This window comes from Pagrus major, chromosome 23, assembly GCF_040436345.1.
Source record: "Pagrus major chromosome 23, Pma_NU_1.0".
Lineage (NCBI taxonomy): Eukaryota > Metazoa > Chordata > Actinopteri > Spariformes > Sparidae > Pagrus > Pagrus major.
The window spans coordinates 1,849,463-1,876,389 of NC_133237.1; the positions used below are offsets into that span (position 1 = coordinate 1,849,463).

Consider the following 26,927-nt stretch of genomic DNA (forward strand, 5'->3'; position numbering starts at 1 on the left):
AAAACAACCTCTCCATAAACGAATGGCACAACACAGGAGGGCCAACTCCTCAGGTCAAGCCTCTGCTGTCCACTTACATCTGAAGGAGAAATATCATTCCTTTGAGGACAACAATGGAAACATCTTGGCCAGAGAAGACAGATGGTTTGAAAGAGGAGTAAAAGAATCCATCTATATGTCAAGCTGGAACGATTGTCTTTGAACAGAGGAGGCGGACTACGACATTACTTATCACCCACCTACAATGCAGTACTGAGTTCCCTCTCCAGACAGCTAAACAACCATTCACACCTGGCCTCACCTAGCCCTAGCGACCCACGTGAAGGCCGGTTGGCCCTAACGACTCTGAAACTCAGAGCTCACATGTGTCCTTAATGACTCTGTAAGGACACTCCCACACAAAGTTTAAAAGCCTGCAACTCCCCTCCAGTTAGTTAAAACTGAAGAAGCCTCGTGGATGAGAGGTGAAACATCTTCAAATTCTGAAACAAGTCCAGTTACCTATGATACAGCACTTAGAATGAATAAATATTAGTTTTTTGTTGTTATTGTACATTGTTTATGTACAGTCTAGAAAATGGGCTTTGCGCACTGTACATAAAAATTTTCCATACTTAGATTCTTAGTTCTTGCTTACTGCAACATTATTTGTTATGATTTTATGAGTTCTAACTAGTGATCTTAAAGCGATACTATACTGAAATCCCTAAAAAAATAAAAATAAATACCCACATGTTTGTAAAGGAGCAGATGTGAAACAGATTTTTACTATCTATGGTTGTCCACAGCTATATAGCCTACTTTTGTAAAGAGATAAGTTAAAAAAATGTTGCACACATGCAAAGTAAAGATGAAAAATATGGAGAGATAATGCAGTTGAGCAGCTGATTATGTCCCAGACTTATAAGAAAAATGGTAAAAGGTATAAATAAATGGAAACCACATGATGTTTGGTGTATAAATTCAAGTACTTACAGTATATATTGACTAAAATGAAGAATAAACAATAAAGAGCCCCACAGACATCAAACACCTGAAGCAGTTTTGGGTTAACTGTTCAACTTATTGGAGAGCTCTATTACTCAGAAGTTACAACAAAGCCATATGTGCATCTGAAATGTGTTATTGGTCAAGTCCTCTAATCACACTTGAAGTTGGACATTGGAGTGTTGAAAAACAAAATGGTATTATGGTGTTACATTATTAACATATCGAACATTTTTTACAAGGTGAACTTTGTTCCCAAACAACAGTACATTTCATATGTAGGAAGATGTATGGCTGAGGTGAACTGTGTTAAGATGGTTTTAAAGACTCTTTAAATAAATAAAAAATATGTTTGAGAATATGTTTTCCCCGCCATCATTGTCTCCTTTTAATGTAAGTTACATTTGTGGTTGCACTGAATAAAACCCCTATCTGAAGTCATGTGATCAGAAGGTCTGAATATAGGAGAGGTAGCCACTGGAGATGCTCTCTGAACCTGTGAGTGTACACATACTGTCTATTCCCATGAAGTTTGTATTCCCTGTGAAGTTGTCAATACCTTATTCACATATATTTCAATGCTGCTGTTGTTACAATCAGGGGGGAGCCATATGCAGGACACAGACTCAGAGTGTGAATGAGTAAGAAAGATGGGGAGATGGGTACCAGTGATGTTGTACCCACTGTAGAGCCTTCCTGTCCTGGGCCGTGCAGGAACTATGCCAGTTTGCCAGTCAGGATGCTTTCTATTCTATTTCCTCTGTAAAAGTTGACAAGTTGACTCGGCACCACCGTCCTTTAACCTTGACCGCAGGTCAGATCTGCGTCACAACATCTGTAAATATGACACCACTGGATATTTTAAAGGAGACCTTTAGTAGCCATATTTAAGGTGACAAAAAACTAATATTTTTGACAGTAAATCAGGTCATCTGCAGCCTGAAATTTAAGTGAACTTTATCCAGCCTGCACAGTTTGGTTTGTGATTGTAACACATTTATTATTTGTAGCCTACTTCACAGAAAAGTGTTATGGACTTAAAAGAGAACTTTGCCAATGTTCAGCCAGCTTTGTATCACTATAATATTGGTAGTAAAAGCTTCCACACACCTAAATAGGGGCACTCATTTTAACCTTTAGCCTTAAAATCTAAAATGAACATTTAACACAAACATAAAGGGGGGGTGTTGCAGGGTTACACAATCTAATATACTGTAACCCTTTCAGCCACAGTGTATTATCTCACAGAGCAGCTTTATCCAGTGTAGTAACTGAATTGTTTATTCGGAGTCACCTGCTGAGCTGGGACACCTGGCATGTTTAAGAGCAAATACATTTATGAGTTTGTCTTTGTGTTAGGACCAGATCTCAGACAGGCAGATTAATGTTTGTGTAGTGCCCTTTCTTTGGAATTTGCATGTGGTTCCTCGGGTGCACACAATTTAACGACTTCTTGACAACTCATTTAAAAAGTCATACTTAACTAAGCCAGTATACTTTCTAATGGAGGTTGCAAAGAAATTAATGAAGTATAGCAGCGATACTGTGATATAAAAATACTCCATAACAAGTACAAGTCCTGCATTGAAATTGCCTCTAAAAGAAAAAGTACAAATTAGAAAAAAAATTGTATTAAAGTAAAATATCAGAACTAATAGCAACTCATAATTAAGAAAACTGGTCCCCATGATTGTTTACTACTTTGATTATTATGACAGATGCTTTAATGTGTAAGACACCACCTGAACACAGCAGGAGTCACTTCAGTCTGTATAGCTCCTCTCTCACTGCTGGACCCTGACAGAGTTTATAATTATTATTATTATGTACTGCTGTAAAGATCAAACTCAGTTCACTCATTGTTTCCATTCTTATATCTCCTGTTTTTATTATTATTTTTTTATTTTTTACCTTGCTAGTCATGAATTGGCCATGATGAGCTATAAATAAATAAATAAATATTAATATGCTATTAGGTTAAATTACGCTATGAATGTATACTCTGGTGTATATACTGGTGCTGCTGCTGGTCATCCTCATGAACACTTTAAATTAATGGTAAAAGAACAAAAATAAACCTCGGCCGTCGTCACCTGACTGACCAGTAGTCTGCCAGAGCGTGACGTCGGCGCTGCCAGCGTGGAAGGCACGTCGCCAATCCAGGAAGTAAACTGTCCGGTTCAGGCAGCCGAGTACAGAAGGAAGCCGGAACAGGACAGACGTGTCAAATTCACTATCTCAACACGCTTCCAGACGACTTGTGAAGGCGCCCCGCGACGTTTTCTCCCCACAGACTTTCTGTATCCCCCTCCACAAGCAGAGGCGGCCGGGCTGTCCGCTGTGTGCAGTGACGGTAAGGAGAGCTTGGTCTGTGTTGTGTGTTTTTTTGCTAACCCTCTGTGTCAGCCCAGTGACAGGCAGCGAACACACCGCTTCCTCGCTGCTCTGTGGTGCTTTGTGACCTGCTGGCTGTGAGGACACTTGTATGAAACGTCCGTTTTCAGCGTAACATTGCTGCTGCTCTTCGCCTTCAGTGTGTCCGCTGAGAGACAGCTGCTGACATTGCGGGTGCACCAGGCGAGGAGGAGACGGCAGCCCGATGGACTGTCAGAGGATCCTCCTATTAATGACATCAGCAGTGCACCTGCCAAAACTGTGCCACGTACTTGATATGAAGCCATGTAAAATGTAAATAAGACATAGTCAGTGTCGTTGATATAGCAAAATATATATATAAAAAAACACCTGACAACTGTAACAGGGTAGTAGAGGCACTGCAATAACTGTAGTGATAATAATAATAATAATGATAATAATAATAATAATAATAATAATAATAATAATGATGATGATGATAATGATAATGATAATGATAATAATAATAATAATAATAATAATGATGATGATGATGATGATAATAATGATGATAATAATGATAATAATGATAATAATAATAATAATAATAATAATAATGATAGTATGATAATCTTAATTTGCACAGCAAAAAGAGGTCAAACAAACAGACCATACAGAATGCCAATATGTTGACACATAGGATAAAACAGCAAGAAGCTGTGTTGAACCTATTGTTTTCATAGAGATGGTTATTATTCTGCAGTGGAAACATTTGAACACTTAGGATGCTCAAAAATTCATGTAAACCAGCACAGACTTCAAAACTGGCGTAAATTGCAAAGTTCTGCAGTGACTGGGCCCCTGACACTGTCCCCACTGTCAGGATAAAGGTGCTTTGATTTTAGTGGGATCATTGCTCTCATCATAAAGAACATATTAGGAATATTTTGCCCAACAGGAAGTCGGCCATCTTGGATTTAAGGATGCAGTGATTAACTAATCTCACCATGGTTTAAAGCATCCCATTTTTTTTAACGGTGAAGGCTCTGCTACACCAAGGTGATGATGTTAACATTATTTTTGTATAAAAAGAGACCTGCCTTTTTATGACTTATATGTATTATCTGGCTACTGTATTATTTCTGTTTTTGAAAGGCAGCAATTTTTAAAAACAAAATACAATAAAAGAAAAAGAAGAGAGCGTAACATGTCATGTCACATTTGAGGTTTTATAATTGTTGAACTTCCCTCAAGCTGAGAAAAGTGATTTAAAAATCTGTGATATCATCATGTAAAGGCTACAGGCAGAGTGGGAACTCGGGGGCAGGGCCTGTTTTTCTTTGGGACATTTAGAGTGTGCTGCTGTATTTCTGCTGTCAAAAACTGAAAAGTCCAATTGATGGGTTAATTTCAGGCCTTGAAATAGTGGAGGCTTTAATTGGTGTGTATCACAGGATAAGTGTGTTTACTGTAAGTGATGATCTATGCAGCCTGTTCAGACAGAACAGACTCTTGGGTTGTGCCCTCTATAGATAACTAACTAGCTATACTTTGTTCTTTTTATGGCTCAGTTTTCACTCTCAATGTCTGCATGTAGATTTGCTTCATGTAGCAAACAATGAAGACTTTATTTGACCTTGATAGACTCACATTTTATATGTTTTTATATATAAGTGTATGCTGTGAAAACAATATCATTGCATCTAAATGTGTGTGTCATTAAATTCTGTATTGCATCCACACACACTCACTTGTGTTGCAGTGTTTGTAATGACTGATTTTGAAATGTTTTTCCTAATATTCTCTTTAATTCTCTCCCAGCACACGCACACACCTCTCTCACACACACAGACACATACACCACAATCACCATAGACGATGGTGGACTCCACGCTGACTCAAGTGGGCAAGAATCTGAGTGAAGCCATGAGAATCTTGGGAGATGGACAGAGGTAAGAGTAGAGTAGTACTATTATACCTTTTCAACAAGCATCTAATGTGACAGCTGGAAAAACAATGACTCTCTGATGATTCTGTGCTGTCAGTGAATGTGGGAGCAAGCTAGCAAAACTAATAAAGCATCTTTAAGTCCATTTTAGTTTGAATTTTTAACCAAGGAGCGAATGAAGTCAACATTGTATTATACACCATTAGATCATCTTGACATCTCTCTTTGTGTTGTGCATCTATTTAGAGAGCTGGAGGTGGGAACAGAGAGGCAACGCTTCAGCAGAAGCAGCATCCCTGGACCTCTGCAGGGGGAGTAAGAGAGACACACACACACACACACACACACACACACATACAGATACAGACGCACATGTAATCAGGTTGGGTTGGAATTTAAAGTTAATTGTTTATATGTTTTTTTAATTCCATTTTTACACAGAGATTAGTGCATACATGCAGGTTTTTAAAAGCTGGTGATCCCGCTGATAATATGTGATCGACAAATTTCCCATTGCCAGTAGACAAGTTTGCCTTTCTGTGTTTTCTTCTTTCTGGTATATCACTTTCGATGTTACTAAGGCGCCGGAAAACAAAACTGTAGAAAGCAGAGTCGAGGCCAGTGACAATATTACAATGGCTACTTTTTTATACAATTTTTGTATCTTTCAAACTCAAGGCAGACTGTATAATGCTCAAGCACTGCTTGATCGAAGACTAATGGAAAACTATTCTTGTTCATATTTTTTGCTGTGATTGTATTTCCACTGTACTTAATGTACAGTATTTGTTGAGTTTTATGTATTTTAAAGGGCCATCTCAGGACGGGCATTGCAAGTTAGCTTGATTAGCTTGGGCTATAAATGCTGTAGTGTGTGGCAGGTTATGCTACACACTTTTCCCTTCAAAATTAACATGAGATAAATAGATAGATATTGCATGCCAACTGTCAGAACTTCAATGTATGTCTAACCAACGTGCAGGAAAATAGGTGAAAAAAAGCAGGCGGTCTTTTTCCACAATCAGATATTATATTTTCACAATCCAATGTCTGTTTTTTTTTTGTTTTTTTTTACAATTTGATAATATATTCAAATTTAGAATATTCACTGACTGAGGATTTTTTTCTTGTTTCTGGTTCACTAACCAACTAGAGAAGTAGTAGTAAGCAACCAATCAACAACTGGTTTAAAGAGTAAAGATGAATATTTTTATGTGACTTTAGATTTAGACTTAACTCCAAAGTATAGTATACTCACTTACTGTAGTCATTTATTTAAACCACAAAATAGCCTCTATATGGGGGAAATGTCTCTTTAATTACCCTGCAAATCTTCTGTTTTTAGTGCAGTGTGAGATTTAGTAAATTTGTTTTTTAATTTTGTGTTTAATGACTCTTAAAAGGGATCTCCGGCAATTTAGATTTGCTTTTCCAGGATTTTGGCACACTTGTGAGAGACAGGATTAAGAAAGAATGGTTAAAATCAAAGCAGCAGAGTCCGAGATACCTTGACTTTTAGCTCCAAAGACACTGGATTCTTTAATTTCCATTATCCAACACAACATCATCTTTTATTAGACTTTTCCACAACCAATCAGTGGGTTAGTGTTAGGGTTAGGCATGAAACTGTTAGGGCACTGTCAGTGGCAGGGATGTGTGTGAATTGTCCATGTGTTTGTCCTCGTGCAAATGCACAGGATGCAAACCAAACAGGAAAACATTGCTCTATATAAGATGTCATAAACTCCACAGAGTACCTTTAAAGTCTTCTCAAGTTGGCCAATAAAATTTTCCCAGCATATTTAAAGCCAAGTGCTGTATAGAGATCACTGACACCACTCGGAGCAGTTCATTTTAAATAGAAACTAATTAAACCAAATCCAAATGTATTACCATGATTGATGAATTATACTCTGACAGCTGGGGCAAAGAAGTACGTTTTTTTTTTTTTTTACATATATAGAAAACAACAGTGTCTTCAGTATTTGAAGTAAAGTAAGGCCCAATTACTAGCTTCTCCTAAACTTTTAATTGCATCTAATTTTCTTACCACAACTGAATGCACCACAGTTGAAAGTCCAATTTGTAAGAAAGTTGACTTTTGAGTCTCATTCCCAACTCAACAAATATTGAGTCCTCAGGTCCGCTTGGCGGCCAACCCAAATCATCAGTATTTGAAGAGGTAGGAATGACACTCAATAATCAACTCCTTTAACTAAGTCCCTTGTAGGTCAGTAATGTTAACATTAGACACAGCACTCAATCTGATCCTTATTATTTAAAGTGTGTTCATATTTAGAGACTAACATAGTTAGCTGACTCTGCTGAACAAATCGTTAGGAAATATTTGTTTGTATTGTCACAAATGTTGGAGATACAGCAATTCTAAAATGTTTAAGTTTATGTTCTCCTCATGACATTTTTAACATTGGAGTCAGTGCGGACTGAATGGCTCTCTTGTCAGTTCCTATCTCAATGAGCAATATGTCTAAGTCTGGTTACTTGGATAGGTGCATTTAGTGAGAGAGGATGAGTTGTTTGGATGCTCATATCTTGTATGAATTGTGGAAATTATGGCCACAGGTTGAAGTTTTTTTGAGAAAACCTGAAGAGCTGAAGCTGATCATTTTTTTCTTTGTGTTTCCTGTGCAGTGGTCAGGATGTTGCTGCTATACTGCACCTTGTTCACAACCTCATACATGAAGAGGAGGAGGAAGAGGACAAGCCCAGCCAACAGTAAGTCGGATTAATCAGTGAGAAACATTACATAAGCATAGTACTGTCAGCATGTTGAAACTTGACTGTTACAAGTGAACCATTTCATGTTTAGACTATTTGAATTTACTTTTCTGCATCATGTTGAATCCAAATCCACAACATAAAGAATGAATTGTAACTATGACTAAGATGATGCAATTTCTAATGTTTGTGGAGAGTACTTATAGGTGTAAAGTCATGACAATGAAAAAGCTGAGTCATGTCAGGTGTGTCATCTACTCACTGTTCCTGATTATAAAAACCACATTCATTTAGAGTGCCTGCATGGTGCTTGTCTACTTTTAGACTCTTGTAGAGAAGCAGATCATTTAAAAACAACTCCCAAACTGGCATGATGCTAGAGGGAAGGAGCAACACTATAACAGTACAACAAAGCTAATTTAGTTTTACTGATAAGATAAGAGATACTCCTTCATGTAAATAAATAATGATAGAGGAGATAACTCAGTATGAAGTGTGTGATGAGGCTACTGTATGCTGTCTCCAGTAGGATGCAGAATGTGGGAGAACAGGGTCACATGGCCTTGCTAGGTCACAGCCTTGCAGCCTACATCTCAGTTTTGGACAGAGAGCGACTGCGGAAGCTGACCACTCGGATTCTTTCTGACACCACACTCTGGCTCTGCAGACTGTTCAGGTAGGTCTGGGGAGTGAAACAAGTTATTTGGTGGGCATTGTGACACTAAAAAAAAAATAAATTTCATCCACCCTTTCACAGCCGTGACTTTCACAATGTAAACTTATTGGAAGAAGTCTATTTGGGCCAGTGTACATCACATGACATTGTAGTTACAGTGCATATTGGACAACACATACAAACAATTACTATCTGAAAGGAGGTTTAAAAGGGTAAGGGTCACGACAAATAAAATATACATTTCAGTCAAAGAGATGAATCTTTGGAACAATCTTGGAATTATTTCAAAATCTGTAATATTAAATTATTATTTGATATGCCATCATGCTTTGTGTACATGATCAATCTATTTTAGTTTGTTTATTCTGTTGATATATTGTATTGATACAATCTGTATGTATGTAGTATGTATATGCATACAGTATATGCATGTGTAGTAGATACAACTACACAGAGTATTGGGTTGTGTTTAAAGAGTAAATAAGGATCAATCTATCAAAAGAAAAAGCTCAAGATGATTTTGTGGGGTTTTCATAAAAAAGAAATCAGTCTTTAACATCTTTACTGTAAAACCTGAGTTCTGGTACCAGCTTGTTTTGATTTTAATCATACACCCACCACATAATATGTTAAAGTCATTTCTTCCAGAAGTTACATTTGCCAGTGCAATATATCTAGGTCTCATTATTTTTAAATTTTTGTACAAAAAAAATGTTTGGTTTAATGTTAAAATATGGGTGAAATCTAGATAAAAGATGTCAATAATAATAAATGCTGCATTTGAGTGAAAAATGTATTTTGTCAGATTATTGTTGTTTGCTGTCTTTATAATATCTCTGAGCGACACTTTTCAACACTTTTTTGTTTAATGTAACTTTGTGCTTTCAGTACTCTATATTAAGACACTGATCTAATCTGCCCCTCAGATATGAGAACGGTTCAGCTTACTTCCATGAGGATGACAGGGATGGCTTGGTCAAAGTGTGTCGGCTGGTCATTAATGCCCGATATGAAGAATATGCCTCTGAGGGCTATGCTGTCCTCAGCTTCAAACAGCCAGTTATCTACCAGAGCGCCTCTGGCAGACCTGGACTGGGACAGCATCTGTGCAGCCAGGTAGGAAGGGTGCAACACACAAACTCACATACCACATTAATGATGAAGATTTAAGCCCCTCTGTGAGCATTTCTTGTGAATATTCCCAGATAAATAAATAATCTAATCAAATCCCAGATCTAATCTGTAGTACCTCTGTGAAATATTCAACATGAAGAGGTTTCAATGAAATGAATGATGCCATCCAGGGCTCCATATTTACCTGGAGTGAGTTACTCTTGAATTTCAGCTAAATTAAGTATTTTAGAATATCCTCTTGGTAGAGCCCGACTGATTTATCAGTTTCCCAATATTACTGGCCAATATGGCCTATGACGATATGATTTTTACAGAACATAACACAAAAGATGATGAGATGAGAAAAAGATGCTTGGGGTAATTTAAGATTATTCAATTATGAGTGAAGTGTACTCTTTCTGTGTGCTGATTATTGTTAAAACTGTAAAAATGGAGTGCCTCTGTTACGTATCTTTGTCACGAGTGTTAAATAACATTTGATGGATCATTTCAAAAAATGTGTATATAGGCTGATATATCTACATTGGAATTTTTTGCTCCCTAATATCGACACTGGCCCCAAAAAATCAAGTATCAGTTGGACTCTACCTTTTTGTAGCACTATTAATATTGTATAGGCAAATCTGAGACTTTCAGTGTGTGTACTTACTGTATATGGCCACATAAAATGTGACTGATCGGTATTCGGCATTACGTAGTTAGAGATATTTTATTGTAAATTATCCAATTGCAAACATAATAGAAAGTGATTTTAATGTCAGTTTCTGTCTCATTAGCTTGGCCTGCCTCTCTCTAGTCTGTGCACAGTCCCATGTAATACCATCTTTGGATCCCAACACCAAATGGTAGGAGAATCCAAACATTTTGAAAACACACTTTCTGATTGTTCAAAAGAATTAATTTTGACTCAAAATCTGTTTGTCATTGTCAGGATGTTGCATTGTTGGATAAACTAATCAAAGAGGATGTAGAAGCTGGGAAGCTTCCTTTGTTGTTGATTGCCAATGCAGGTAATCACACCCGTTATTCCTGACAGGAGTTTGCTACTTCGAAAACACATTTTAGTTTAAAGGGACACTGTAATTTTGGAGAAGAAATTCAAACTCAGATTTTTAATATCAACAATATTAATGAGGTAATAATACAAACTCAGAAATATTAATTTTTTTCTATAACTGACTAAACAAGCTGTTCTCAGAGGAAAACAAGGTCGCCATTCACTGTCGGAAGCCGGAAAGGTGGCAGGGTCTGCCACATATAAACAAAGTAAAACAGTATAAAATGTGTTGTCCTTTAAGGTCAGTTTGTTTATTCAGTTTATTCAGTCATGAAAAAAAAGAGAGTTTGTTTATTTAGTTTGTTTAGGCAGAAACAATCTTCTCATTAAAATTACTTCCCCAAAGCTACATAGTGCACCTTTAAAAAAACACAGCAAAAATACATTTAAAAAATCCATGCTGCTTGGGCTCAACTGTGTGTGTGTGTGTGTGTGTGTGTGTGTGTGTGTGTGTGTGTGTGTGTGTGTGTGTGTGTGTGTGTGTGTGTGTGTGTGTGTGTGTGTGTGTGTGTCAACTCGCTATCGGAGAAAGTGAGAAAGCGTAGATGATACCTGTGCATAGATGGTGTAGAAAAACGAGTACTGAACCCGTTTCAAATATTCAGAATTGATATGTATTATAAAATCTATATTACACTACAGTACACTTTTCACTATACAGTTCCCTCCAAAACTATTGGAACAGCAAGGCCAATTCCTTTATTTTGGCTGTACACTGAAAACATTTGGGTTTGACATCAAAAGATGAATATGAAACAAGAGAGCAGCATTTCAGCTTTCATTTCCAGGTATTTACATTTAAATCTGTTAAAACACTTAGAAGATAGCATCATTTGTTTTTTTTCAAGTGAGCAAAATTATTGGAACATGTGACTGACAGGTATTTTTTGTTGCCCAGGTGTGTCCTATTATATTGATTATTCAAACAATAAATAGCGCTGAATGTCTACTCTCAGTTTCAGCTTTGAGTTTTGCCTTTGCAGACTGCATTTATAGTTAAACAGGTGAAACCAACATGAAGACCAGTGAGCTGTCTATGGGAGAAAAGCAAGCAATTTTGAAGCTGAGAGAAGATAAAAAATCAATCAGAGCCATTGCACAAACATTGGCCATAGCCAGTACAACCATTTGGAATGTCCTGAAGAAGAAATGAACCACTGGTGTTCTCAGCAACAGATGTTGAACTGGTAGATGAAGGAAAACATCAGCAGTTGATGACAAAACACTGTGAGAGCTGTAAAGAAAACCCCTATAACAACTGTCAGTGACATCACCAACAACCTCCAGAGGGCAGGAGTGAAGGTATCACAATCAGCCATTCACAGAAGACTTGAAGGCAAAAGTACAGAGGCCACACCAGAAGATGCAAACCAGTCATTAGCAATAAGAATGGGAAGGCCTAATAGATATTTGCCAAAAAGTACAGAGACAAGGCTCAGACATTCTGGGACAAAGTTTTATGGACTGATGAGATAGGATTAACCTTTACCAAAGTGATGGAAAAACGTATGTGTGGAGAAACAAAGGATCTGCTCATGATCCCAAGCATACAAGCTCTTCTGTGAAACAAGATGGAGGTAATATCATGGCTTGGGCTTGCATGGCTTCTTCTGGGATGGGCTCATTGATCTTCATTGATGATGTAACACATGATGGCAGCAGCAAAATAAACTTAGAAGTCTACAAACATTTTGTCGGCCAATTTAAAGAGAGATGGAACCAAACTGATCGGGAGATCCTTCATCATGCAGCAAGACAACGACCCAAAACACACTGCCAAAACAACCAAGGAGTTCATCAGGGGAAAGAAGTGGAAGGTTTTAGACTGAAGTCAATCTCCAGACTTAAACCCTATTGAGCATGTATTTTACCTGCTAAAGAGGAGACTGAAGGGAGAAACCCCCCGAAACAAAAACAACAACTGAAAGAGGCTGCAGTGAAAGCCTGGAGAAGCATCACAAAAGAAGAATGTAAAGGTTTGGTGATGTCAGTGGGTGGCAGGCTTGATGCAGTTATTGCAAGCAAAGGATTTGCAACTAAATATTAAGTATTATTCACTCTAACCTATTTTAAGTCTACCTGTTCCTATACTTTTGCTCACCTAAAAATGTGCTGTTCTGTTACAAATGATGCTATCTTCTAAGTTTTGTAACAGATCTAGGTGTAAATACCTGGAAATGAAAGCTGAAATGCTGCTCTCTTGTCTCATATTCATCTTTTGATGTCAAACCCAAATGTTTTCATTGGCCTCACTGTTCCAAGAGTTTTGGAGGGGACTTTATAAACATCTGGTACATTACAAGAGTTGAAAATAAAGTAAATTAGTTACTGATGAGACTTTTTCTACTGTTAATATTATAATATTAGGTAATTTAATGAAACGTTTTTTTTTTGTTTTGTTTTGTTTTTTCCAAGGTACCCCTGGGGCAGGACATACAGACAAATTGGCTCGTCTGAAAGACCTATGTGATCAGTACAGCATGTGGCTCCATGTGGAGGGGTGGGTCAACTTCTTTCAATTTAAATGTAATACTCTGCAAATGTTTATGAAACTGTAAAAAAAAAAAAGTTCACACCATAAACACATATTTTGCTATGTGCCCTGCTTCTTGAAACTGTCAGCTGTAGTTTTTGTTTTTGCACTCAAGCAGTGCAAATGTAACCACATGACCGGACAGTAGAAAATTAAGTTCAGGACACAGTAGATGTCTTAGAATGAATATGGTACTTTCTGACAATCAGGCAGCATCACCGTCAATATAATAATCGGATGGAAAATATTACCCTCATGTTATCAGGCATGACTCCAATATAGTTCTCATAGCTTTCTGTCACATTAACATGTATTATGGTGTTATGCTTTTTTCTGTAGGGTCAACCTGGCAACCCTGGCACTGGGTCAGGTCACCTCTGCTATCATGGTAATCTAATGTTAAAGCTAGAAGTGTATCTTAAAATAATACTGACCTGCCTAGATGTATATTGAATGGGTTATTTGTCGTAATTGTTCCCCCTGTCCGTACTAGCCATAAAGTGATCTCTTCTTAAAGCAAATTCAGTGTAGGTAAGGAGGGACAAAATCCACAGTGTTCATTTATGGGTCATTCCATACCAACTCAGCTAGGGCCTCTCAGTTCATGTCATGGATTTTCTTGAAAAAAATTAATGGGACCTTGCAAAATCCGATAGTTGTACTCCAAATCCTTTTGAAGTTATGATTTTTTTTGTTTGGCCCTCAGAGCTAAATTTCAGCATTTTGTGATTCTTTGTATGTTTATTCTAAACCTCACTAATTGCTTATTTAAAACGTCACTTTTTCAGTTATTTTGACTGTAGATTTTCCCAAGAAGGATTATTTAAATTTTTTCTTGAAACTGTAGTATGTGAAAAAAATGAAAAATGAATATGTATATATATAAAATAATAATAATATGTATATATAATATGTATATGTGTATATGTATATGCACTGATACTCCACCAAATTTCACAGTGGGTGCGAGACACTGTGGCTTGTAGGCCTCTCCAGGTCTCTGTCTAACCATTAGACAACCAGGTGTTGGGCAAAGCTGAAAATTGGACTCTCAGAGAAGATGACCTCACTCCAGTCCTCTATGGTCCAATCCTCATAGTCTTTTTCAAACCTCAGCCTGGCTCTTCTTTGCTTCTCATTGATGAAGGGCTAGCAGTAGCTTGCTCCACTCGCTGCCGTCCTGCCGCCGCCGCTTCTCGACTGGCAGAACGGCGGCGAGCAGAGCAAGCTACTGCTAGCGTGAGTTGTTAAAAAACCTTCTTTTTAGTAAATTCTATGTACACAAACGATGTTCTCAATGCTCGTGTTCATGTGTAGAGACCCTGGTGATACTACGAGCAAAGTTTCATGTTGTGTTGAGTCTTCTTAGTGTTTTAAAAATAGCAATTTTGATGCTACCGTAATGTTGCCCCTAGCACGCAATTGAAAATGATTTTGACCCGAAAACGAAAGTACGATAAATCTTAAAAGTGGCTTTTTCATCGTAATTATGCTTTTACGCGAAGGTTTGACTCGGGTTCCTTCACAAAAAAGCCTAGGTTGCATTTTGGCGAGAGTTTCACTTTCAGCTTGGGCGTCATTGGACCTTCCAACAGGGCAATGATCCCAAGCATACCCCAAAGTCCACCAAGGCTTGGTTTCAGAAGAAGTCCTGGAAGATACTAGAGTGGCCATTACAGTCGCCTGACTTGAGCCCCATTGAAAATCTCTGGTGGGATTTGAAAAAGGCGGTTGCAGCACGCAAACCCAAGAATATTAGTGAACTGAAGGCCTTTGCCCATGAGGAATGGGTTAAGATTCCTCAGGAACGCTGCCAGAAGCTGGTGCCTGGCTATGCATCATGGTTGCAGCAGGTCATAACAGCAAAAGGGTGCTCTACTAAGTACTAAAGATGCTTGTCATGAAGGGGTTGAATAATTTTGAGACTGCAGTAGTCATTAAAAGTGGCATTTTGTGTTGAATGTGGAGAAACCACTTGTAATATTAGTTGTGTTGAGCTATTTAAATTGTTCTTGTTTGATTTGTTTATTGCAAACAGCTGCTAGTTTGTACATTTTGCCAATAAACCTAATTTGCAGTGGGGGTTGAATAATTTTGATTGCAACTGTATATGTACATATACCTGTTAAGACTGTTTTTCATTGCAAGTTAATAGAAGTTTCCACATGATTTTTTCGAAGAACATCCATTACGTGAACAGGGAAAAATTCTGGATTTTGGGTGAGATGAAGTGTTAGAAGTTAAAGCATTTGAGTCTCCGCTCCTCCACACCTACCATCTTCTGAGCCATCTGTCCCAGTGTTACTGTCTCCGCTTTTATTGTGGAAGGTAGACACCCAGGAGATGCCATCTCATTTTGACTTTCTCTTGTGACGTGTGTGTATCTGTGTACATGGTTCTCTTACCTCCAGGCAGCCAACAGAAGTGACAGTATGACACTGACACCAGGTCAGTGGCTGGGATTGCCCGCTGTAACTGCTGTCACCCTCTACAGACATGAAGACCCTGCACTGGTACGCTCATATGATTGATTCAATATGTGTTTCTGGTATTTGTCATATGTTGGTACTCTTGGTCACCCGATGATAGCTGAGGAAATGTTCATTTCTGCTTACAGTCAGACTGATTTACTCTTTAGTTTAACAAACACTTCTTAATTTTATTAAGTTTAGCTATATTCTGTCCAGCTCCTCATGGCCAGTGTCTTTGTCTTTTTCTAAATGACTCACTGCTCTGTGTCTCTGTGCTTTGTGTCTCAGTCTCTGGCAGCGGGTTTGACCTCCAGCCAGCCGGTGGCGAAGCTGCGTGCGCTTCCCCTCTGGCTTTCCCTGCAGTACCTTGGTCACAATGGAATTGTCCAAAAGATCAAACATGCCGCCGCTCTGGTGAGCACCACTGAAATGAGATTTACATTATTTTTTACATATTTTGGTGTGGTAATGTGTATAATCTATTAATATGTACAAAAAGTTTTGAAATTGGTCTTTTTGATCCCCTCAGCTGGCATCTGCAACGTATTCCTCGTAGGCAACTTCAACCATATAAGTACAGTATGTCCACCTAGAGTGCTTGTTTTTGCCACTGACAGGCTCAGATTGTTATTCTAAGTGTCGGATAACATTAAGAAAAGGATCCCCAAAGAGATAAACCTTTTTGTTAAAGAATAAGACTGTTTTTGTTTAACCAGAAACGGCCGCTATGTTGCTCTTGCCAAATCCACCAGACTCCATTTGCAGAAACTGCAATTTTATCATCGTAAAAAACACATCAGAATACAAACTCGACAGAAATAAAATAAAACTCACCAAACCATCTTGTTTAGTCTTTCCACTGTTTCAACAATCACAACCTCCAATTCTGTCGTAATACACCGTGTTCACCGTGTTACATGTGAATATATCGGGAGAGTAGCAAGAGAGAGTCAGAAATCAGAGAAGCAGTGGGGGAAAACAGCGTGTAGAGCCAGAGTATTTTCACATCTAACTGATGATTGCTGGAACAGTGGAAAGACTGACCAAAATGGTTTTGTTGAGTTTAATTTTATTTCTATTGCGTTTGAATTAAGTGTTTTGTACAATAATAAAATTACTGGTTCTGTAAATGGAGTCTCAGATTAAACAAAAGAGTCTAACTCTTCAGCAAAAAGGTTAATCTCTGTGGGGATCCTTTCCACAATGCTGTCAGACACTTAGAATAGCAATCTTTACCTGTCAGTGGAGAAACAAAAACACAGAACACCATCTGAGGTGATCTACTGAACCAATTCAAAAACATTTTGTACCATTTTGTAGTCATTTACACACCAAAATATGTAAACGTACGGACCTAAAAATACTGAATTCCTCTTGAGCTCCCCCTAAACCACAAACTGTCATTTTAATTTCATTTCTGTCTGTTTATGTACAGACTTATGAGACAAATTATATACAGTGTGTTAATTAGGAAGAGTTATGTGCTGGAACTTTTTCTTAGTAGTTCACCAGAGCAGTGCAGTGAAGGTTCTCAGCTTTCTGGAAACTTGCTGTGACAGGGAGGTTGCCAGGTTTGGTACCAGAGACCAAGAGACATCCCAGAGACATTGCACAGAATTGCTAGGTGGATGGATTCACTGTTGTCTACATCCATAGTTTGTCTAGATGTACCTCCTCCTAAAACCACAAATTGTAGTTTTTATGTTACTGTTTGTGTGACATTTTGTGGGTCATTTTTTTAAAATTTAGACAATTTCCCTCTTCCACTCTTTATGCTAAACTAGGCTAACCATTCAGTCAACACATTATACACACATGATTGGTGTGGATCTAATCAGAAGAAAGCAAAAAGGTGTGTGTGTCCGTCTGTCTGTCCGTCCGTCCCCCTCCCCCCATCCCCCAAAAATACAACTATTCCTTTAAAATTTATTTAAATATTTAATAAATAAAATTTGGTATATGAGTCTCATATTATGGAGGCAATTTAAAGGTATTTTTTGGAAAATATATCATTTCATCTTTATCTCTCTCCACTCTAGAGCCAGCAACTCCTGCAGAAGCTTAAAACTCTGGCCTCCATTAAAACATCGGTAGGTGATCTCTTTATGTTCTGCCATAAAATGTAACACAATGTATACCATAATGAAAACTGAACAGGCTTTCGGGTAAGGCTTCAGATATTTTGTCAGTTTTGGCGAGAACACACACAGTAGCAGGAAGACAGCGGCAAGTCAAAGATACCCCTCTGTGAGGAAAGTTATTGAAAAATGACACTTTGATAGTATTGTATGTGCATATACTGTTTTGTAACTAGATACAAGATATCGAAAAATATCGTACACTCATGTTGTGAATATTTGATTTTGCTATACACCGATGAGTCACAACAATGTTAATGTTGTGGTTGATTGGTGTATGTAGTAGTGCTGCAGTCAATTCTTCACAGCACTGACACTACAGATAGTTCTGCTTGATTTTAATAGGCTGACTACATACCTTATGAAAAAGCTCAACCTTCATGAAACTGTTCATCTCAACTAAAACTAGGACATTTTGGGTATGATAATCAAAGAATGAATATGGAAGAAAGAATGTTATGAAATAACAGCCATAATACAAAACATCATTCTCAAATTTGTTCTGATATCTGACTCTGGCTTCTAGTTTCATTGTGGTAAACTGGTGGTAATGGCCTGCATTGCTGGGTGTGTCGATCCTGCTGTGGGTGCTACAGTGTTACCATGTGATAGTGCAGTAGCGTCTTTGATGCACACACTGACAGTCACTCTAATATTTGAATGATATTCTGAGGAAAATATCTACTCAGCTACAACTGAACATATGTTAATGTATGATACATTAAAAACTAAGGTAAAGTTGGATAAAGCCATGAAATACAATACTGATACTGTACAGATAAACATAAGTTACTTGAGAAATATTTTCAGATATTGATAGTAGAAAACACATAAAAGGATGTGAAGAATGTTCAGCTCACTGTAAAGTTATTTAAACTACCAGATATGTTTCATATTCCAACCAGAATATGATAGCAATATTATGCAGGCCTTGAAATAATTAACAAAATGAGCTAGTGCTCCAGATTTTATTTTTCAGTCTTTGAAATCATTGGAAGTTTGTGAATATGAGAGGAAAAATCATGGCCTTGAAAGTTTTTGAAAACATACATAAATGGACATTGGTCACTGAAACTGCTTGAATTTATGTGTTATAAGCAAGAATGGAGGGAAGGGAGGGAATTGGGCCTGGAAAGTCTTGGGAAAGTCCTTGAATCTTTAAGACAGTGTGGGAACCCTAAAGTAGATGAGTATAGTTGATTACATTACATTGGTAACATAACCACCATTAATAAATGGTGAATTTAAAGTTAATTAAACTTGAGTTAACAGTTATTTCACTGTTAACAAACAATGAAATTCTTAAAAAAAACCTATAAACATCAGTTGTAAAGTTAATGTTTTATAGATGAACTACACAGTATTTATTAACCATGTACAAAGTATTATGAACAACAGTTGCAACTTTAGAATTAACAATTGTTTAAGAAATGGTTGACAAAGCAGTTCATTGTTTATTAACAGTCAAATAACTATGAACTAAAGTTCAATGAACGAATGAATACATTTACCATTCACTTATAATGGTTATTATAAAGGTTTATCGACAGGTTTTTTTTATTTTTCTGCTACAGCAGTGGACATTTCTCCTTAGTCTTCTGTCAGCAGCTGGGGGTAAATATTAGTTTGTTTCAAGGCTAAAGCATATCAGTGGTCAACAGAAATTGGCTAGATAAGCTCTTGTTAAACTATGATGGGGTTCATGATATGAGATGATATGAGACAACCCACACAGCTCATTATTGTTAATCACCATCATGAAACTAGATGCCTTTGTTTCTGTTTAGACCTTTTCTAATGACTTGAACTCAAGAGCAGCATATGTGAACACATGTAGAAATGACCTCCAGCTATTCAAAGACAACACCTGCTTGTGTTTATAGGATGCGCTTGAGACAGAGATATCTCTCGTCGAGGCTTTGACCATGGTAAAACCAGAGTTGTGATGATACTGGAACAGTCTCCGGGGTACTGACTTGGTTTAAAGGCTTGTTCACTGGCATCCACTAAAGGCACTGAGATGTGATGTAAATTCACCTCAGGAAAGTGGCTGGGGTTAGATGCATTATACATTAATGCTACTGTAATCCAGATGCAGTGAACAATCAGAGTGTTGGGGAACAAAATCATCACACAGTGGTACTCAAACTCACAGTAAAGGTAAAAGAATGAAGAAATTCAGCTTCAACACAGTCAGCCACATTCACTGTGAAGATGCTGCAGTTTGAGTATTAAGTACCACTGTGCTAGTCAGATATGAATGTGTATACGGCTGCAGGTCGATGTGTGAGTCTTTTCTGTATGTGTGTATAGCTGTAGTTAGTGTGGGTTGCCTTGGTTCCAGGGCGTGGTGTCGCCGATTCCGCCCATCTCCGGTGCCTCACTGCGGGACGTTCTGGGCTCTCTCATGCTCTCTATTGTAGGTGGGACCAAGCCGCTGCCTGTCTCCATTAGCCCCCCTTCCCCTTCCCTGATCTGTCCTCCCTTCTCTTCCTTTTCTTTCTTCCTGTCACTCCTGACCATTTCCCTTCACTCACATCAGCTCAGCGATATTTGGGTCTCCATTGGCTGATGGACTGTTCACTTCTTCCTAATTGTTTAGGATGTGGACCACTCAGGCATGTTCTTTGAGGTACTTCAGGGAATGCCTCTCCACACTCATTATTGTTTTGTTGCCTTTGGAAGAAATGCAAGGGTCATGAATAATAAATGAATGTGTCATGTGCTGTTGCATCTCATTACTTATTTTAAAAAAACAATCCAAGTACCATTTGGTGATGCCGTGTTAGAGGGTCCTTCGGCTTCCCAGAGAGACTGAATTTCTTAAGCGGTCTGAGGTGGTAAAGGCATTGACTTGTTGGCAAAAAGTCTTTGTCGCTCACCCTCTCCACAAGAGTACCGTCAATTGTCCGGGGTGTGTAGTTCCTCTTTTGCTTCCTCCCAAAATCCTCAACCAGCTCCTTGGTTTTGTTGACATTCAGTGTGGCTGATTGTTGTTGCTCTTGCACCATAGTTATAGCTCCCCCACTTCCAGGTAGGTCTCATCATTGTTGGTGTCACTCCTCTAATCAGCAAACGTGACGATTGAGTTGGAGTTGTTTCTGACCACACAGTTGTGTACTAAAAGCATAGCAGGGGGCTAAGTACACAACCCTGGGGGACACCTGCATTGAGAATGAGGGGGTTGAAAGTATGACTGACCGAATGAGTTCTGGCAGTTCAAAAACTACTTGGCAGGTGATTGGACAAACCATCTGTCTAACACCTTTTACCATGGGCTAACTACGGGTAATAGCAGCTACGCAAACCTCTTGAGGAGATGCAATTGTTGTTTCCAAATAAGCAGTCACTTCTTTGCTGATTGTCACACCATAAACCAAGCCCAGAACCCAGTAGTTTCCCATAGGATGCTGATTGGTACAAACCGCTGTGTGTCTGGCCATAAACGCATAGTTTGATGCCTTACGACTTGAAGTTGGGAGATCACATGATCACACGATCACATGATCACGCAAATCCAGCTGCCTTGCAAGATTGGAAAATCAACTGAGCCTGTTGGAGCTTTGTGGGCTTCTTGGCCATCTTGCAAATAATGACAAAAAAATGGCCCAAAAAACTGCAAGTGTAGATGACATCAGTGCAGCTGTTCAAGATGTTGTAAGTCAACTTCAGCATATTTTTAACATCATGAAAAACAAATAGTTTATTGCTCAAAACCAAGAGTGAACCTGATTCATTGCAATTTGAAATAATAAAAGTAATGACACTGATTTAGAGCAATGCAGACTAAAGACCTTTTTACTGATTCATTGATAAACAAGGCATAAGTTGTGTTGGCGAGGTAATGCTGAGGCTCTAACAATGTCTGTCTGTCTGACATGTTGTGTTAATAACAACTAAATGGTGAACGTGGTAAACATTATACCTGCTAAACATCAGCTTGTTAAACCATGTCCTTCGGCTCATTGTGACATGCTCAGGCCTATTGGGATATACTCTCCATATACTCCCTCCCTACAGCATGTTCTGGTTCTGCCCCTGGGTCATTTTCCACTTACAGGTGCTTGGAATATCCCCACACATCTTTTAGTCCAAAGCAACCCATATTGTGTTTCATGTAACTTTAAATAATTTTAAATGCAGCTATAATAACTGCCACTAATTCTCTGTTATCAGTGTAGTGAATGATGTGTGCATTTATTTGGGATCCAATAGACCAGGTCTGTGGCATTGATGGCAGTCTTTTGTATCTATCTGTATTTGTACTATCTAGTCTCAGTCTAACCTCAGTTGCTTTAGGACTGTCTTAAATCCTTCATAGTTTTTGAAAAGTCTTGGACTCCTCTTTAAGTTTTTTATCAGTTTTGTTCAAAATGGATGCTACTTTTCCTCTAAACAACAACTGCTAGAGTTTGTTATGACTCATCCAGTGATCTTTAGTTTGCCTTGTCTATTCTTCCTGCTTGGTTGAAAACATCTTATTATTTATGTGTGGGTTCCTGGTGTGGACTTCTTAAACCTTCAGTTTTCTGTTTTAGATGTGCCAGTTGTTAACTCCTGGGTCTTTTTTGAGTCTCATCTACTACTGGGTTCCTCTTGTGGTTATATACTTTTGATGACAGTAGTGAACTAACATTACCCCTCTTCACTGACCTCTGCCCCTTGGCCTGGTCACCAGGAGAGGCCTGGAGAGGAGAAACCCTAGAGCTGGTGTATGTGCCTCAGCCCAGTATCAGTCAGCCTACAATAGATGCATTGAAACTAGGGGTGTCATTGATAACCAGTATTGACAATAATTGTGATATTCAAAAAATAAAAAAAGTGATATCAAGTTAACAACAGACATAAATCCATAATCCAGCGCCTTTTAAATCTGTTTCCTTCTGTTCTCGCTTAATTATGGTAGGTGGCGGTAATGCACCCGAACACTGGTTGCCAACTGCCATACAACAGAAAAAGAAGAAAAAGTTGCAGTAACAGTTAAAGCCCCCCTCCAGTCAGTGTTTCTTCCTGTCTAATGGTCTTTCTCAAACAGAGAATGGGGGCGTGGTTAGTAGTCATATGTAGTTTTAAAAAGTTGTTGGGTTTTTTTTGGCCTTTATGACTTTGTTGACAGGACAGCTCAGAGAAGGGACAGGGAATGGGATGAGAGAGGGGAGATGACATACAGCAAAAGGGGGCGAGGACAAATCCTCTGCACATGGGACGTGCGCTCTACCAATTGAGCTACCGGGGCGCCTAAAAGTCATATGTAGTTATTACCATCGCAACCAGGCTGCAATACTGGCAGGATCAACATCACTAGCACGGATTAGTGATAGCATTGATGTTAGCATGGACAAGCAGCAGGAATATTAGCAGGGATAGTGATAGCTGTCACTCAGTTATTTGTTAAAAAATATTTAGCAAATAGTGTTGCTCCTTAACATTGCTAGGAATGGACTCACAAAAATATGAAATATCATAAAAATATTAAAATACACTGGAAGGGGGCTTTAGCTAGCTAGTTTGTAGCATGGATCAGGTGTGTGGCTTCTACTCACTGATTGACTATTTCTGTACAAAATCATGTCAAAACAACAGACATTGATGGTTAAATAGACTCTCTCTCCACTTCCCTACACTTATATAAAGAATAATATTACTTTGACAAAAACAGACAAAACACAATGAACAAATTTAGGATGAATTTGACTTGTCAATTACTTTTTTTGTTTTTGCCGACATAGACAAAACATTTACAAGATGGCAAGGCTGTCATTAAACACTAACTGTAACTGTATCATGAATATTGTTGACGAAAAACTAGACTAAAATGTTCAGTTCAGTTCATTTTCTTGACCGCTTTATCTGTGAGGGTCGTGGGAATGTTGCCGCTTTATCCCCCCTTTCGGGGGGTTGCGGGGCTTACTGGGGCCAAATCCAGTGTTCATATGGGCGGAGGCCAGGGTATATCCCTGGACGAGTCGCCAGCTCATCGCAGGGCCCTCTGACGGCAGAGGCTGCCACACAAGGTGCCAACTGCGCGTCAGGAGCAATTTCGGGGTTCAGTATCTTGCTCAAGGATACTTCGGCATGTGGCTCAGTTCCGCCCAGGGGAGCCGGGGTTTGAACCGGCGACCTTCTGGTCGCTGGTCACCTGCTCTACCCACTGAGCCACAGCCGCCCCGCTAGACTAAAATGTAATTAAAAAATAAAAACTTCACCAAAATCTCTTTATTTGTTTTTTGTTTTCGTTTTGTTGTTGCAAAAAAAGGGAGACAAAATATTATAGCCTCTTTTTTTTAATGCTGCAGGTCCATTCCCTGTGTTATCAGTGCCTTTTCGACCAGTATTCAATGAAATACTCCACAAAGACAAGATATTTAATGTCTAAACTGATACACTTTTGTTGTTTTTGTAAATATACACTCAGTCTAAGTTTGATGCCTACAACACAGTTTAAAAAAGTTTTGACAGGGGAAACAAAAGACTTGCCAATTGATAACAGGTGACAGAATTTTAAAGATTATGTACGTGTAAAATATGACAGCAGAGACCACGGACTGTTGAGCAACCAAATTCATACATCAAGTATTTCCCTTTCAAAACTTCAACAATTTGTTTCCTGTTGTTGTTAAAAGAAAAGGGAATGAAACTCAATGGTTAACATGACCCTGTCCCAACTTTTTTGGAACATGTCACAGGCATCAAATTCAGAATGAGTGTATATTTTTAAAAAACAATAAAGTTAATCATTTGAAACATTAATTATCTTGTCTTTGTACTGTATTTAACTGAATTTAACCAACTTTTTTGGAATCAGGGTTTAATAATCTCATTCCTAACACCAAATGTCAAAAGTTTTCATTGACAAAGACTACATTTAAATAGTTGCAGTTTTCTCTGACTAAGGTAAGACTAAAGGCCCAGACTTTTAGTCAACTACACCTTGACTAAAACAAAAAACTGACTTGATGTGATAAACTCTCACAAGGACATTTGACACAAGACTAAGACTACATAAAAAAATATCTGCCAAAATTACAACTAATTGAAGCATTGAGACCTATCTCCTGTTATGGGTAAACATATTTCAGTTATTTTTGTGGTATTCTACCTTAACAACAGCACACATGCTTGCAAATTATTCATGACCCTCACATCAACACCCTAGAAACACTAGCCATCATCTCAGTCCCACCCAGGCATGATGCTTGTCTTAACGTTTCACTTGGATGTCATCACTGATGGGCTTCACTTTGGGTTTTCTTTCCTGTCTTAGTGGTTCAGAAAATGAAGAAATGTACTACATGTTGCTTCACTGAGATAAGTTGTTGGTTAAATGGCATAGTGCAATTTGACAAAAATAATAAGGTACTGCTAAACAGGAGACACCAACCCTGGGTGATACACTGAACAACAGATGTGTCCAGGTAATGCCTGCATCAATAACCTGGTTGCATGGTTCATAAACTTGCTTTTGAAATCTTTTACAGTGATAATGGAGTAGTAAAAACCTCAGATGCCACATATCGAACAGTTTGCACCAGAGAGTTTGTTTAAAGAATGTATTTATTCCAGTGGCAGCTCAGTCACTGGCAGCCAATTATTCTGTCAAGCCGAATCTTCTAAACTGGAACTAGAGCTTTGGTTTGGGCTGCTCCATACCACTGAGAGGCAAGGACTCAGGGCACCACAAATCAAACAGAAACTGTATGCGACAACAGTTCCATTTAGCACAGACATAACATTTTCTGTAGCTTCAGTAACTTAAGTAGGCATGGAGACAAAGCAAAATCTTAAATCCATGTTTACATTGCACCCTTTCAACTGATAATTGTTTTGCATGTCATACAGCAGATGTTAAGTGTGATAACAATGATCCTCAGTCTCAGATGCCTGAGCTGTGTCTTTGTGTGTCCAACAGGTGGAGGATGAGCTCAGTTCCCCTGTGGTGCTATTCAAGTTTTCCCAGGAAATGAGTGCTGGTAAGGGTTACACTCCCTGGATCCTACAAACAGACTGAACCAATTTATTGAAGGGTCTTTGTCAATCAGTATCAGTAATGGAACAATGATGAACTACAAGATCTCCATGGTGAACTTATTGTCATGCTAGCGTTAACAATGTAAAAAAAAAAAAATTTAAAAAGGAGTTGTGTAATAAAATATTCTAAGGTCCACTTACAAGCTTGGTTGTCATCACATGACCTTCTGTGCTTGTCAGCTGCCCAGTCAGTACTGCGCACATGCAACTCTCGACAGAGGTTAGATGTCTCACTCCTTAGCGAGTTCCATTGTGAGCTCCGGAGAAAATGTGATGTGTTTAAGTCAGAATTTTAATGATAAAGATTTTTCATACGAGTTTTGATAGCTTCTGGATGTATTCTGATGAGGTATATAATCTGCTGCTCTCTACTGTTACCTGCTTTTCCAGGGGCATCTGTGAAGACGAGTGTGACACATAAGGGAAAAAACTAACAGAAAGGCAAATTCATCTCTTGGCAATGTGAAAAAAGTCAATTGTCTTTTTTAGCAGATTTACCCGTGTTTAAGTGGAGTATTTGCCAGTGTTTTAGCCAGTGGAGGGAGGCAAGCACAGGGGTGATGTCATCATACCTCTTTGTCCAAGTAATGGGTCGAGCAGCAGTGTTTTGAACCAATTGCAGACATTGGAGGAAGTGGTGTGGCAGTACCCAAGTACAGTACATTGCAATAATCAAATTGAGAATACATAAAAGGCATGTACAACCTTCTGTAAAATGACCTCATTTTTGAGATTATCTTGAGCTGGAAGAAACAAAATTGAACAAAACTTTTGCCTCCCCAAAGCAGAGGTTGGCATCAAATACAGCACTGATGGAATAGATTGATCTCAGACTTCTCATTGTGAAATGTAAATACATTT

The 26,927-nt window shown here is 38.4% G+C and overlaps 1 protein-coding gene across 1 annotated transcript in view; it reads left to right on the forward strand.

Annotated features, from left to right (window-relative positions):
* The first annotated feature begins 3,201 nt into the window (after positions 1 to 3,201).
* pdxdc1 (pyridoxal-dependent decarboxylase domain containing 1) overlaps positions 3,202 to 26,927 on the forward strand; it is a 40,775-nt gene continuing 17,049 nt past the window's right edge. Inside the window, exons 1-14 of the mRNA XM_073494440.1 lie at positions 3,202 to 3,340; positions 5,164 to 5,294; positions 5,537 to 5,605; positions 7,943 to 8,026; positions 8,556 to 8,705; positions 9,632 to 9,821; positions 10,616 to 10,684; positions 10,771 to 10,849; positions 13,312 to 13,396; positions 13,769 to 13,817; positions 15,841 to 15,942; positions 16,189 to 16,314; positions 17,940 to 17,990; positions 25,948 to 26,008. Of these exons, the coding sequence (XP_073350541.1) occupies positions 5,221 to 5,294; positions 5,537 to 5,605; positions 7,943 to 8,026; positions 8,556 to 8,705; positions 9,632 to 9,821; positions 10,616 to 10,684; positions 10,771 to 10,849; positions 13,312 to 13,396; positions 13,769 to 13,817; positions 15,841 to 15,942; positions 16,189 to 16,314; positions 17,940 to 17,990; positions 25,948 to 26,008 (1,189 nt within the window). The 5' untranslated portion in view covers positions 3,202 to 3,340; positions 5,164 to 5,220. The remainder of the gene's footprint in view (positions 3,341 to 5,163; positions 5,295 to 5,536; positions 5,606 to 7,942; positions 8,027 to 8,555; positions 8,706 to 9,631; positions 9,822 to 10,615; positions 10,685 to 10,770; positions 10,850 to 13,311; positions 13,397 to 13,768; positions 13,818 to 15,840; positions 15,943 to 16,188; positions 16,315 to 17,939; positions 17,991 to 25,947; positions 26,009 to 26,927) is intronic.